Source organism: Salmo trutta, chromosome 40 (genome assembly GCF_901001165.1).
Source record: "Salmo trutta chromosome 40, fSalTru1.1, whole genome shotgun sequence".
Lineage (NCBI taxonomy): Eukaryota > Metazoa > Chordata > Actinopteri > Salmoniformes > Salmonidae > Salmo > Salmo trutta.
The window spans coordinates 21,079,750-21,095,058 of NC_042996.1; the positions used below are offsets into that span (position 1 = coordinate 21,079,750).

Below are 15,309 nucleotides of genomic sequence, written 5' to 3' on the forward strand. Positions count from 1 at the left end.
TGTTCATTAGGAGCGTCATGAAATGGGTTTCCATGGCCGAGCAGCCGCACACAAGCCTAAGATCACTGTACGTAATGCCAAGCGTCGGCTGGAGTGGTGTAAACCTCGCCACCATTGGACTCTGGAGCAGTGGAAACGCGTTCATCATCTGGCAGTCCAATGAATGAATCTGGGTTTGGCGGATGCCAGGAGAACGCTCTCTGCCCCTATTCATTCTGCCATCTGTAAAGTTTGGTGGAGGGGGAATATTGGTCTGGGCCAGTCTTTCATAGTTCGGGCTAGGCCCTTTAAGTATAGAGAAATCTTAGCACTACAGCATACAATGACATTCTAGACAATTCTCTGCTTCTAACTTTGGGGTAAAAGTTTGGCGAAGGCTCTTTCCTGTTTCAGCATGACAATTCCCCCATGCACAAAGCGAGATCCATACAGAAATAGTTTGTTGAGATCGGTGTGGAAGAACTTGATTGGCCTGCACAGAGCCCTGATCTCAACTCCATCGAACACTTTTGGGATTAATTGGAACGCAGACTGCAAAAGCCAGGCCTAATCAGCCAACATCAGTGCCCGACCTCCCTAATGCTCTTGTGGCTGAATGGAAGCAAGTACCTGCAGTAATGTTCCAACATCTAGTAGAAAGCCTTTCCCAGGAGAGTGGAGGCTGTTACAGCAGCAAATGCCCATGATTTTGGAATTAGATGTTCGACGAGCAGGTGTCCACATAATGTTGGTCATGTAGTGTAACTACTGTATGGTACCAATGTTAGCATGTTCACATTTCACATCCAAATCATCTAGAAATAACTTGACTCACACAGTAGATTTTTATACTTAAGGTTGATTTGGACATGAAGCACAAAAATGCTTATATAGGTATCGTTCACTTGCATTGGTGCAATATGTCATTTTGCAATTTGGTTGAACTATTAAAGCTAGAATCCTTCGTTGCTACATCCAGTTTATACCCACTGATTCTTGAAAAATAAAACTTAAACACCTGATGAGTGAGTTAGTTCAAATGTCATACTGCATCAGAACCCAACATATAAGCTTGTTTTACTACAACATTTGTAAACAATGTAAAACACTGTACAGCCTCAACACATGGTTAAAACTACATGTTTGATATCATTAATGGTCAGTCACTGCATCCACACCGTCTGAATTTGAGAGTGGTTACATTTCCGGTAACACTTTATTTGGATAGTCGGTCTCTAGATGGGTTACAGACGATCAGTAACAGTTCAACTATCTACTAACCCTAACGATGGGCTATCCAAGTAAAACGTGGCCCATTTATCCAGGCCCATCCTCCAGCTTTGTACCAAAACAGGCAGGTGATCACTTATGGCTTTATTAAGGTCTCTAGAAATGTTTTTTTTCTCTCTATATATATATATATACTGCTCAAAAAAATAAAGGGAACACTTAAACAACACAATGTAACTCCAAGTCAATCACACTTCTGTGAAATCAAACTATCCACTTAGGAAGCAACACTGATTGACAATAAATTTCACATGCTGTTGTGCAAATGGAATAGACAACAGGTGGAAATTATAGGCAATAAGCAAGACACCCCCAATAAAGGAGTGGTTCTGCAGGGGGTGACCACAGACCACTTCTCAGTTCCTATGCTTCCTGGCTGATGTTTTGGTCACTTTTGAATGCTGGCGGTGTTTTCACTCTAGTGGTAGCATGAGACGGTGTCTACAACCCACACAAGTGGCTCAGGTAGTGCAGCTCATCCAGGATGGCACATCAATGCGAGCTGTGGCAAGAAGGTTTGCTGTGTCTGTCAGCGTAGTGTCCAGAGCATGGAGGTGCTACCAGGAGCCAGGCCAGTACATCAGGAGACGTGGAGGAGGCCGTAGGAAGGCAACAACCCAGCAGCAGGACCGCTACCTCCGCCTTTGTGCAAGGAGGAGCACTGCCAGAGCCCTGCAAAATGACCTCCAGCAGGCCACAAATGTGCATGTGTCTGCTCAAACGGTCAGAAACAGACTCCACGAGGGTGGTATGAGGGTCCGACGTCCACAGTTGGGGGTTGTGCTTACAGCCCAACACCGTGCAGGACGTTTGGCATTTGCCAGAGAACACCAAGATTGGCAAATTCGCCACTGGCGCCCTGTGCTCTTCACAGATGAAAGCAGGTTCACACTGAGCACGTGACAGACGTGACAGAGTCTGGAGACGCCGTGGAGAACGTTCTGCTGCCTGCAACATCCTCCAGCATGACCGGTTTGGCGGTGGGTCAGTCATGGTGTGGGGTGGCATTTCTTTGGGGGGCCGCACAGCCCTCCATGTGCTCACCAGAGGTAGCCTGACTGTCATTAGGTACCGAGATGAGATCTTCAGACCCCTTGTGAGACCATATGCTGGTGTGGTTGGCCCTGGGTTCCTCCTAATGCAAGACAATGCTAGACCTCATGTGGCTGGAGTGTGTCAGCAGTTCCTGCAAGTGGAAGGCATTGATGCTATGGACTGGCCCGCCCGTTCTCCAGACCTGAATCCAATTGAGCACATCTGGGACATCATGTCTCGCTCCATCCACCAACGCCACGTTGCACCACAGACTGTCCAGGAGTTGGCGGATGCTTTAGTCCAGGTCTGGGAGGAGATCCCTCAGGAGACCATCCGCCACCTCATCAGGAGCATGCCCAGGCGTTGTAGGGAGGTCATACAGGCACGTGGAGGCCACACACACTACTGAGCCTCATTTTGACTTGTTTTAAGGACATTACATCAAAGTTGGATCAGCCTGTAGTGTGGTTTTCCACTTTAATTTTGAGTGTGACTCCAAATCCAGACCTCCATGGGTTGATAAATTGGATTTCCATTGATTATTTGTGTGTGATTTTGTTGTCAGCACATTCAACTATGTAAAGAAAAAAGTATTTAATAAGATTATTTCTTTCTTTCAGATCTAGGATGTGTTGTTTAAGTGTTCCCTTTATTTTTTTGAGCAGTGTATATATATTGCACACTCTTGGCATTCCCTCAACCAGCTTCACCTGGAATGCTTTTCCAACAGTCTTGAAGGAGTTCCCACATATGCTGAGCACTTGTTGGCTACTTTTCCTTCACTCTGCGGTCCAACTCATCCCAAACCATCTCAATTTGGTTGAAGTTGGGTGATTGTGGAGGCCAGGTCATCTGATGCAGCATTCCATCACTCTCCTTCTTGGTCAAATAGCCCTTACACAGCCTGGAGGTGTGTTGGGTCATTGTCCTGTTGTAAAACAATTGATAGTTCCACTAAGCTCAAACAAGATGGGATGGTGTATTGCTGCAGAATACTGTGGTAGCCATGCTGGTTAAGTGTGCCTTGATTTCTAAATAAATCACAGACAGTATCACCAGCAAAGCACCCCCACACCATCACACCTCCTCCATGCTTCACGTGGGAACCACACAAGTGGAGATCATCCGTTCACCTACTCTGTCTCAAAGACACAGCAGTTGGAACCAAAAATCTCAAATTTGGACTCATCAGACCAAAGGACAGATTTCCACCGGTCTAATGTTCATTGCTCGTGTTTCTTGGCCCAAGCAAGTCTCTTCTTGTTATTGGTGTCCTTTAGTAGTGGTTTCTTTGCAGCAATTTGACCATGAAGACCGGATTCACGCAGTCTCCTCTGAACAGTTGATGTTGAGATGTGTCTGTTACATTAACTCTGTGAATCATTTATTTGGGCTGCAATTGCTGAGGCTGAACTTATCGTCTGCAGCAGAGGTAACTCTGGGTCTTCCTTTCCTGTGGAAGTCCTCATGAGAGCCAGTTTCATCGTAGCGCTTGATGGTTTTTGCGACTGCACTTGAAGAAACGTTCAAATTTTCCGAATTGACTGACCTTCATGTCTTAAAGTAATAATGAACTGTCGTTTCTCTTAGCTTCTTTGAGCTGTCCTTGCCATAATATGGACTTGGTATTTTACCAAGTAGGGCTATCTTCTGTATACCATCCCTAGCCTGTCACAAAACCAACTGTTAGCCTCAAACACATTAAGAAGGAAAGATATTCCACAAATGAACATTTAACAAAGCACACCTGTTAATTGAAATGCATTGCAGGTGACTACCTCATGAAGCTGGTTGAGAGAATGCCAACATTGTGCAAAGCTGTCATCAAGGCAAAGGGTGGCTACTTTGAAGAATCTCAAATATAAAATAAATTAGGATTTGTTTACACTTTTTTGGTTACTACATAATTCCATATGTGTTATTTCATAGTTTTGATGTCTTTCTTATTCTACAATTTAGAAAATAGTAAACAAATAAAGAAAACCCTTGGATGAGTAGGTGTGTCAACTTTTGACTGGTACTGTATATGTTAAATGTTGGCTACAGGAGCATTAGATAATTAGCTATGAATGTATTTTTTTTTGGGGGGGGGGGCACTTTGAGCACCTGCCCCTCCAAAGGTCTGTGCATGGCCCCGTTCATATTGTACTACAGTTATTGTATCTGAATATAAAGCTGGAATTCTGACCAACATGGTTGCTCTCCATATCGCCAGTCTGGTGGACTTTGGAGAAAAGGTTCCTCTCATCCAAACTGATTATCACTGTGTATCAGGGAATGTGAAAAATATCAAATAGCCCTCTTTTTCTCGCGAACTGCACAACAGATCTCAAATGGAATGAAGGCCACCTTATTTACAAAGCCTTTATCAACTCTTTATGCAAAAAAAAAAAAATGTAAGCAAAGGAAACTAAGGATTCTGATAATAAGAAAACATAGGACAGGTCAATGGACATTTCCTCTCAGACCAATTTACAGCCAATGGCATTTTAAATGTTCAAATCCATCCACCCTCAGTAAGATCAACCTTATCCAAATAGTGAGCACATAACAATATCATATACTTTACATCTTTTGTAAATATATTTGACATTTAACCGTTATTTAACGTGCAGGGAATGTGACTGGGATTAATGTTATTTATTTTTTAAATATAAATATAGGACCAACACACATCACGACGTGAGACAACACAACATAAAGAGAGACATAAGACAACAACATTGCAAGGCAGCAACACATGACAACACAGCACAAAACATGGTACAAAAATGATTGGGCACACACAACAGCACAAAGGGCAAGAAGGTAGAACATCTGATTATCTGACTAAGATTGCTGCATTTCTTGTTGAGGTGATAAAATTAGGCTACAGAGAGAGCTTGAGAGACTATGCTCTTGCACTTGTCCACAATCTCCGTCTTAAATTAGTAATCAATCATTACTTTCAATACAATACCATGATAGATCAATTGATTATTCAAATGACATTGTAACCTAATTACTTATTTGTTCACCTTTTGAGTGTAGCCTACGGTGTTTTATCTCATTTTACTGACGGTAGAGGGCCCTAGTGTCTTCTGCTTCCATCTGCATCAGATGCAACAGTATGCAGCGCGCCAATATGCTAGCAAAAAAACAGAAGTTTAGCAGCTCCACTCCGTGTCTTGCAGCTGACCCTCGTTTGGGAGATACCTTGACAGTGCGTGTGGTTGACCACAGTTCAGTCTGCTTGGATCAGAGGACAAGTAGATGTGTCCACCCTGCGCTCCTAAGACTCTTCGGAACGCTGGGTCCGCATCTGTTGGATTCGAGTCAAGACATCGCCTCTCCTTGTCACAAGCTGTAGAAACATTGATGAACTTTTGTTCCTCCATCGCAGCTGTTTTCAGAACAAGGATTGTTTTACATTGACCAGTCGTTTGGTGAGTCAATCTTTTATTATGAGATTAAGATTTCTTGTTTCAGAATGGAATGACATTGGTCTCCAAAAGTAACCTAACTGAAGTCACTTGGTTGTTCATATGGCTACATTAAATGAGTGGTAAAACTGTTAAAACGACGTTAAGTCAGCTTACTTTATTTTATTTCATATCGATTTCTCATAATTTTTCTAAACTAATTATGCAATCTACCTTTCTATTTCCACATACGCGTTGGTTCCAGGTCAGTAGTATGTCAATGTCAACCGTTAACTAATGATGTGACACATCTCCTACCTATCTGTGGCCGACAACTATGATATGTTTTCTACGGTTCATATTGGATAGGATCAAATAATTAAAGCACAATCTGTCACATGCGGCAGCCTAGTGGTTAGAGTGTGAACCAGCAACCCGAAACGTCGCTGGTTCGAACACCCGAGCTGAAAAAGTGAAAATCTGTCGCTGTGCCCTTGAGCAAGGCACATAACCCTAATTTGATTCACTGCACTTATCCGGTGTATGTGACAATACAACATCTATACACTAAAGAAAGGGCCAAATCCATAAACAATGGATCAAATTCAGCCCATTATATTTTCACATGCAAATAGAACGGGGTTTCTATTATATCTGTAGGCCAATTAAAATGCTCAAGGAAAGACATTTCATGAGGGCAACATTACTTGAAGCTGTACTTTGTTTGTTCATAATATAAAACATGAACAATGGAGTAAACTTAGTTTTTTGTTTGGTAATAATAAGGCAAGACAGTTGTAGAAAGCCCAAAAAGGTATTTATAAGTAATATTCTTCCAAAACAATGGGTATATCATTTAATTGAAACAACTAGAAATGTTACATACTGTGGCTTTAATGTAGAAGATAGTCTAATATGTCACTTACCCCCATTGCCTGTGCAAGCCAAGCAATGAGAATTATCACATTGCTGCTGCTCATTTCGTATTCATGTCATCTAGGACTTGAGCTGGCTGTGTGGAGTGTTGTGCAACAGATCTGATGTTCTCAGAGTACACACACACACAAGCACACACAACCTCAGACCAGGGTTCGCACAGGATTGGCGAGGGGACTGCCAAGAGTCAGCCACTGCTTTATACCATAAGCTCATTGTGACAGAATGAAATAATGGAATTTTACATTGTGAGATCTTTCAATGTGTCGCCTATGATGTGCCCTTCAACTTACCACCTGGAAAGATTGGAACGTTATTGTATTATATTATCCAGGCAGGGTGCAGCCTACTGTAATACACACAATTAGGGTTGAACCTTTTCAACAGCTTCTTCAACAGATATGGAAAAGTGAACATTGAAATACATCTTTGCTATTGTCATTTGCCACATTGACTCTGATAAACAGTGCACCCATCCGGAAGGTTTTTAGTGTCCCTTTGAAAAAAAACGGTGGTTTCTGGAGGTCTTTCTTTAGCATGTGGTGCACTATGCTCCAAGCATTCAGAAGCATTCAGCCTGTAATTCCATCTACTGAAGTAGCTACGACACCACCCACATCCACTGCTGACTCAACATTAAATGACATAAATGGCACTGGGGACTGGGCATGGGCACAGAGCTCTGGCTTTGGCGTGGAAAGAAAAATAAATGTGCTTATTTGGAATGTTTAGACAAGGTCTCGAGTGTACAGCCCTCAGGTGAAATGCCAGCACGTTGAATTTTCCTCGTCCTCGCTTTTAACAGGCTTTGATGGTATTTTCTTAAGCAATGAATCTTAAAGTTGTGTAGAGCATAGTTTTACAGAGAGGCAATGCACCTATCGCCCATATATCTCCCCTCCCCTCCCTCTCACACACATCACCATACAGTATGCTCAGATCTCACTATCGCTCAAGGCTCTTTTGCGGCAGGATTCGTTATTCTTTTTTAAAACTCCAGATGTGTTTATTTTGTCACCAAGTCTGCCCCGGCCTCGTTCTCCCCTGACCACTTAGCAGCCACTTAACGCAATCCATCACAGGACTTATTGAGCCTATTCATCTGGCCTCCCCTTTATTACAGATAGAGTGTGGGCCAAGGGCCAGAGAAGTGGCAGTGACGTTAGCAGGATGAGGGAGTTAAGTGATGGATTCCCCCCCCCCCGCCTTGGTTTTACTTGACCAAGGTGGGTGGGTGCTCGGAAGAGCTCTAGCCTCACGGATGGGGAATATTGTTTAAATGTTGCAGCGTTGTGACATGTGTGTCTCCAAAGCGAGACAGCCGTTGAAGCCAGACGGATAGACCGGGGTGTTCCAGTCTAGAACCTTCAGCTTCCCTTGGCAGGAGAGAAAAGTTGTGAGATAGATGATGCTAATTTCTCACTCTGGAAAGAGAGAGAGAGAGACGGAGCTTGGCACTGCAGCCCCTGGTGCAGCAGCATAAGGCTGTGTAAATCCAGATTGGTGGTGTGGCCTCAGAAAGAGGTCTCCTAGGTCTCTCTGTTTATTGGGTTTGGATGGGGTAATGGAGGGATAGAGGTTGGGAGGGGAGCGATGGAGAGGATGACCTCAGCGATGTTGACTGAGACACTCGTTTGCCACTCAAGCCCCTTCGGGAGGCTAGGACAGGGCACAGACGGTGCACAATCATACCATATAAGGGCTCAATTTGAGAGGGAAGGCTAGGAGAGTACTGTGTGACTGTACACAACAAGACAGTGAGTGTTATTGAGGGATGGCTGTCGATGGCACCAGTGCCAGGGTCTGAGAGAGATTGTGATTGGATAATGGGAGGTAATTCACCCACTTTGTGATCTCAGCCAACCTGGTGTGAAATAAACAGTGGCTGTGTCTCAAATGACACTATTCCCTATATAGTGTACAGGGCCCATACGCTCTAGTCAAAAGTGGTTCTCTATGTATGGAATAGGGTGCCATTTGGAACGCAGACAATTTCACTCTGTATATAGGGTGTACTGGCCAGCACCCATTTTCTAAAAGTGTGGAAAAAAACATAATTGGAGTTGCTAGCCCAGGACTTAGACATACATTTGTACTGTGTTAATTAAACAGTGTTTATTTCCCTAGTTGAAGAGAAAATGTGCAATCGTTTCCCGTCATTCCTCATAAAAAGGTGAAGCGATACACTATGCGTGATGTTTAGAGTTTATTTCTGTCAGTTATCTTCAGCGCCAGCAGCAACACAGCTCGGCTGGTTTCTAGCTAAACAGATTAGTGCCGAATTGACTGTTATTTAGAGCACGGAATCATTGGCTTTATTTCTGAATGAATAATTCAGAAGACTGCCCTCCCACATATGCGCGCGCTCTCTCTCTCTATCTCCCTCTCAGATACTAATGCACCTGCTAACAGCCTGCCACGCAAAAAAAAGAGTATGTGACGCATATCAGTGGTGATGCTGTTGCTCGCGGTAACGCTTCTGCAGATGGGCCTCATCCATCACTTCAGTTGGGGGGTGTGTGTGTGTGTGTGTGTGTGTGTCAGGCTAAGCCATTGCTAAACAGGAGCCACAGCACCCTGACACATCCATAGCTTCTCGGAGGTTCACTTTGCCTCTCCCTCCCCAGTGATATGGACCTCCTTTATATAATAAGAGATTATCAGAATGATGAACTGCCTGTCAGCATGAGGGTAGCCAGAAAGACCCGCAGCCACCTGTTACCCTGAGCCAAAGTGGCTTACAGCGCATTGAGGGTCTTTAAATTAGCACACCATTGACATCCATTTGACACCCTCAAAAGAAATTACACCCGATTTCTCATTACGAAGAAAACTACAGAGAATATAACACTTACATCCATTCTACATTTATTTCATGCATTAGACATACTTTTCTCAGATCCCACATAAACCGGACAACCTCGAATCGCGTGCCTTTTCCATTTTTACGACTCACTGCCTTGGAAATTGTATATTAAAGGCTTCTCGTCTGTCATTTCACATAGCTTCAGATCCCAGCAGGAAATAAACTACCGGTCAAAAGTTTTACAACACCTACTCATTTAAGGGTTTTTCTTTATTTTTACGATTTTCCAAATTGTAGAATAATAGTGAGGGCATTAAAACTATGAAATAACACATATGGAATCATGTAGTGGTTTCTTTGCAGCGATTCAACCACGAAGGCCTGATTCACGCAGTCTCCTCTGAACAGTTGATGTTGAGATGTGTCTGTTACTTGAACTCTGTGAAGCATTTATTTGGGCTGCAATTTCTGAGGCTGGTAACTCTAATGAACTTATCCTCTGCAGCAGAGGTAACTCTGGCTCTTCCTTTTCCTGTGGCGGTCCTAATGAGAGCCAGTTTCATCATAGCGCTTGATGGTTTTTGCGACTGCACTTGAAGAAACTTTCAAAGTTCTTGAAATGTTCCGTATTGACTGACCTTCATGTCTTAAAGTAATGATGGACTGTTGTTTCTCTTTGCTTATTTGAGCTGTTCTTGCCATAATATGGACTTGGTCTTTTACCAAACAGGGCTATCTTCTGTATACCCCCTACTTTGTCACATCACAACTGATTGGCTCAAACGAATTAAGAAGGAAAGAAATTCCACAAATTAATTTTCAAGAAGGCACACCTGTTAATTGAAATGCATTCCAGGTGACTACCTCATGAAGCTGGTTGAGAAAATGCCAAGAGTGTGCAAAGCTGTCATCAAGGCAAAGGGTGGCTATTTGAAGAATCTCAAATATAAAATATATTTTGATTTGTTTAACACTTTTTTTTGGTTACTACATGATTCCATATGTGTTATTTCATAGTTGTGATGTCTTTACTATTATTCTACAATGTAGAAAATAGTAAAAATAAAGAAAAACCCTTGAATGGTGTTCTAAAACTTTTGACCGGTAGTGTACATCTAAGTTGATTTGTGACAAGCAGTTTCATATTAAAGCCTTAAAGCCGTATTTGATGGTTTGCTTTCCCAGACATCCCAGCTCCCGTGTCTTGAACTGAGGATGGGTCGCTGATCCCAGAACCCGCTGTGCGATCTATCAGCTCTGTGATTGGTCCGTTCTGGTTCCGGTCGCTACCTGCTGCCATGGCGAAGAGCCCTGAGGTGAAGCTGGCCGTTTTCGGAAGAGCAGGAGTGGGTAAATCAGGTAGGAGGACCGCTATCTGTCTGTCTGTCTGCTTGTCTGCTTCCCTGCCTGTCCGGCCACTGTACAGTATGTGTATGTGCCTATCTGTTGGACTGTCTACATTATTTTTTGTCTGTTTCTCTCTGTCTGTCTTCCGGCTGTCTGTATTTCCATGTTTGTGTCTTTCTCTTTGTTCATCTATTGGAGTGCGTCAGTGAGATATGGCTTGTGGGCTTATTTTTGTTAGAAGAGCAGTAATTGTTTTAGTTCCCATGTTTCAGTGATGTTTACACAAGAAACAATTTACTAAAATAACCGCTGATTGTTGTTCTGGTCTGAAGTACCCTTACTTTACCCAAGCCAATTCAACACATTCTGAATCACCGTTGCAAACTGGCTTAACGCTCCTGTATAGCCTAATGCACATGTCAAACGGGGCACCATATTTAGTATGCTGTTTAGTATGATATCTGCAGTAGCTAACAAAATAATGAAGAGCATATGTCTCTTGCACGGCACAAATTAAGACAGATTGCTCTCCATGGTGTTTGAAAATATTTCTTTGAAAGTTATCCATGTTTAATTATCCCATTATGTAACACTGATGTCTGTGAAGGTCAAGTCAGGGACTGTTTTCCATGATAACCCATATAGTATTGTAAGTATTGTATACTGTGCAGGTAGGCAACAGGGTCTACTTTGCAATGGACATGTGTTATTAACCACTAATGGGTCATGTGGAATAAGGAATACCACTTCTATAAAAGGGAAGTATGAGTTTTACAGCCCTGTACATTGCAAGACTTTACACACATCATCCTCCTATGACACCCAAATTCAACTGGCTGAGCGCGGTCCTGGTCCAGACCCAGAGAAGGGTCAATACGGACCGAACAACATCTCATTTAGTTATATAAAACTAAATAAAAAATGTTTTGACAGCTTTCAAAAATCAACCGGGTGCCGCGGCCTCTCTAACTCAGCAACCCCTCTTTCTCTCTCGAAGCAACGCTCACCTCTGATCCAATCGCGAGGTTGTATGCAAATACATGGGGCCGCGTCTTACCAAATCACATCAATGCAAATATCCTCTGCGGAACCTCAGGACAAGCAGGCAGAAAGAAATGGTTCAACTGTTAATAATGCAGATAGGAGTTTATTTACCAGTATCTTTAGTAATATGGCTTATTAAAAGAAATACCAATTTACGGCGAAAAGACGAGTAGACAAAACGTAATTCTTCCCACAACCAGCACAAAACCAATCTGCCTGATATGCAGCGAGTCTGTAGCCCTCGTGAAAAGTGCCAATGTTGAGCGCCATTATGACACCAAGCATAGTAATATCGATCCGATGTATACCCTAAACACGGAGGTGAGAACAAACAAGATGAACCAACTCAAAGTCCTTGTCAATTCCCTGACAGCCAAACTACATTTAATGGAGTGTTCACTGAGGATAGCCTGGGTTTTGGGAAAACACACCCCAAAACATTCTGACGCTTATATGGTTAAAGAATGCATGTGTGAAGTTGCTGACACCTTGCTCGAAGCTAAACAAAAAGATGAGCTCAGAGAAAAGATCAAACGGATTCCACAGCAATGAGGAGAGAACTGAAATATTAGCTGAAGATTTCTTAACTTCATAACTTGATGAGGCCATTCAGAATGCATCATGCATTTCATTAGCTGTGGCTGAATCAACAAATGACACTAATGCACAGCTTCTGGTGTTTTGTCAGAATTTATAACGAAACAAAGAAGGAATCCTGTGAGGAGCTGTTGGGCTTTAACAAATCTAGAAGCACACACACGGGGAGAGGATATCCTATGAGGGATATCAAAGGGATGCTGACAAAAAAGGGGGAGAGATCAGAAGTCAGTGGTCTCTATCACCACAGATGGAGCTCCAGCCTTGATAGGAAAAGAGAGGGGACTGGTTGCACGTTTGAAAGAGGACCACCCTAAACCTGACATCATACCACTGCATCACCCATCAATCTGTGCTGTGTGCCAGTCTGGGAAAATAATATTCTGAGGTCATGACAACGAGGATGAAACTTTTTGAGAGCAACGTCATCCCTATAACACCGCCTGCTACGAGGCTTTCTGACAGAGGCCAATGGCAGTTTTGCACAGCAATATCACATTGCTCAGCAAAGGCAGGGTTTTGGAATGCTTTTGGCCCATTCGGGAGGAAATCAAAGCTTTCTTATCAGCGCAAAAGAGTGATAAGGCAACCCAGTTTCTTGAGTTTTTGGACGATGAGGAAAAGATGGAAACAGTTGCATTTTTTGACAGACATCACATCATACCTTAATCAGCAATGTTAAGCTGCAGGGACAGAACAGCACAGTGTGTGATATGATAACAGCAGTCCGGGCTTTCCGGAAGAAATTGGAGCTTTGATGATTTCACTGTTGGAAGAGAACTACTGCTGCTCACCCAGAACCCCTTCATGGTCACGAATGTGACAACGTTGTCAGATAAGCAAAACAGATCAGATGGGTAGATGTTGCAAAACTACAAATGGAGTTGATTGAGCTGCAATAAAATGTGTCTTTGAAGGAGCAGGCTGGTGGTTGTGACCCTGTTACTTCCTGGGGAAAGATGGTGCCTACAGCTGATGTCCATGTTCTAAAGAAACCGGCACTACAGATGACCATGTTTGGCTCCGCATACAGATGTGAATCAGCCTTCTCCACAATGAACTTTATTAAAAAAACAAGTACCACACCGGGCTCACCAATGAACACCTACACCATTGTCTGAGTTGCTCTCAGACCATTTGTACCAACGTTCAAAGCATTGGCAGGAGACAGAAAGCGCAATTTCTCTCATTGATGCAAGAGCAAGGCACAGAGTGGCTTATACATGAATATTGCATGGCCCACAGTGACTTTCTGATCATTCAGATGATTATCTTTGTTCTCCAGAAAACATGCCCTGTATTTCATTGAAGTATTATTTAGTAATTCAAGGCCCATGTACAATGGTTCACGGTGCACTTTTTGCTTAGACAACTGTGCAACCACTTTTGTTCTTCAGCAATGATGCACATGTTTACATTCAAAAGAAAGAAGCTGTACTTCATTTTTATTGTCTCATTTAATGTATTTAATGCACATTTTCTATAGCAACATGTTTCATAAGTTGTAGACGATGTTTGCTACTACGCTGTACCACAGTGCCAGTAAAGAACGACATCTATCCGGACCTTTGCCACCTAGGAAATTTGTGTCGCTGGACTTCTGAAATAGTAGTTGAGTAGCCCTGTCCTATGACATTCTGGTTGCCATTGCTAACTTCATGAATTAGACATATGCATAAGAGATTTACATCTGATCATGGCTCACAGAAACAAATGTTCAAAACCACATGACTTAAAACACAATAAATGAGAGCGAAGTACTGCTCTCCAGCACAGTGTACTGATAAAAGTCTGAGGAAAAGCGGGTTAGATATTTAGGCTAGCAGCTTTGTGGTGTATCAGGCACCAGTTTGTAAAACATTTTCATTTGAAGACTCAATCCAAACTTGAAAGAAGAGGTGAGACATCAGTATGGTTCTCAGAAGTCCAGCCGTTGCAATTCTCAGACTGACGTTGTTGACCAAAGAGTGTGCGGATGACAGCTTTAAATTGGTGACAGCCGCCTCCAACGTCAATTACAAGAGAGAGTCACCGCCTAGTGAAAGGAATATGACGAAACATTGGCACTTGGCCAAAGCTAAGTGCTTTTGCTAATTTTCTGTGCAATTCAACAGATTCTGATGTCAATTATACCCAGCTCTGATCCCAACTCTTCAAGCGAGTAGAGGAAGATATTCGTGTTGTGTTTTTCATCAGTGGATGAGGAGAGAGTTTGAGTCAGAGAGAAGGTGGGTGTGATTGCTTTCGGAGAATTTATCAATAGCCTGGTTAACCTGACAGAACCCCACTGCGGTGTTTCCCGGAAGCTACGACCCGGAGCTTAATTCCAAATTGTCACTTGCATTAAGGATTTTAGGGTTAGAGTAGAACGTGCAGTAGGCCATTACTCTACTTTTTTTTTATATACATTTATTTAACCTTTATTTAACTGGGCAAGTCAGTTAAGAACAAATTCTTATTTACAGTGACGGCCTACCCCGGCCAAACCCTAACCCGGACAGCGCTGGGCCAATTGTGCGCCACCCTATGGGACTCCCAATCACGGCCGGTTGTGATACAGCCTAGTTACCAACATAATTAGAGCAATAAAATCAATGTTTTGTCATACCCGTGGTATACGGTCTGATATACCACGGCTGTCAGCCAATCAGCATTCAGTGCTCGAACCACCCAGTTTATAATACATGTATATATGATAAATATTACCACACTTGCACACTTGAAAGCGGATGATTCATCTTGTTGTCTCTTCAATAAGTAACATAGATTCTCGATGGGGTACATAACATCAGATTACTCAGACCTCTTTCAGGGCTCACAAATATGTCTGTTGTTTATGACGACGATAGTCAGGATAACATACACAGTTACGCA

The 15,309-nt window shown here is 42.8% G+C and overlaps 1 protein-coding gene across 1 annotated transcript in view; it reads left to right on the forward strand.

The window, feature by feature from the left end:
• Positions 1 to 5,479: 5,479 nt before the first annotated feature.
• Positions 5,480 to 15,309, forward strand: part of LOC115180271 (ras-related and estrogen-regulated growth inhibitor) — a 38,419-nt gene continuing 28,589 nt past the window's right edge. The window contains exons 1-2 of the mRNA XM_029742224.1: positions 5,480 to 5,729; positions 10,633 to 10,806. Of these exons, the coding sequence (XP_029598084.1) occupies positions 10,746 to 10,806 (61 nt within the window). The 5' untranslated portion in view covers positions 5,480 to 5,729; positions 10,633 to 10,745. The remainder of the gene's footprint in view (positions 5,730 to 10,632; positions 10,807 to 15,309) is intronic.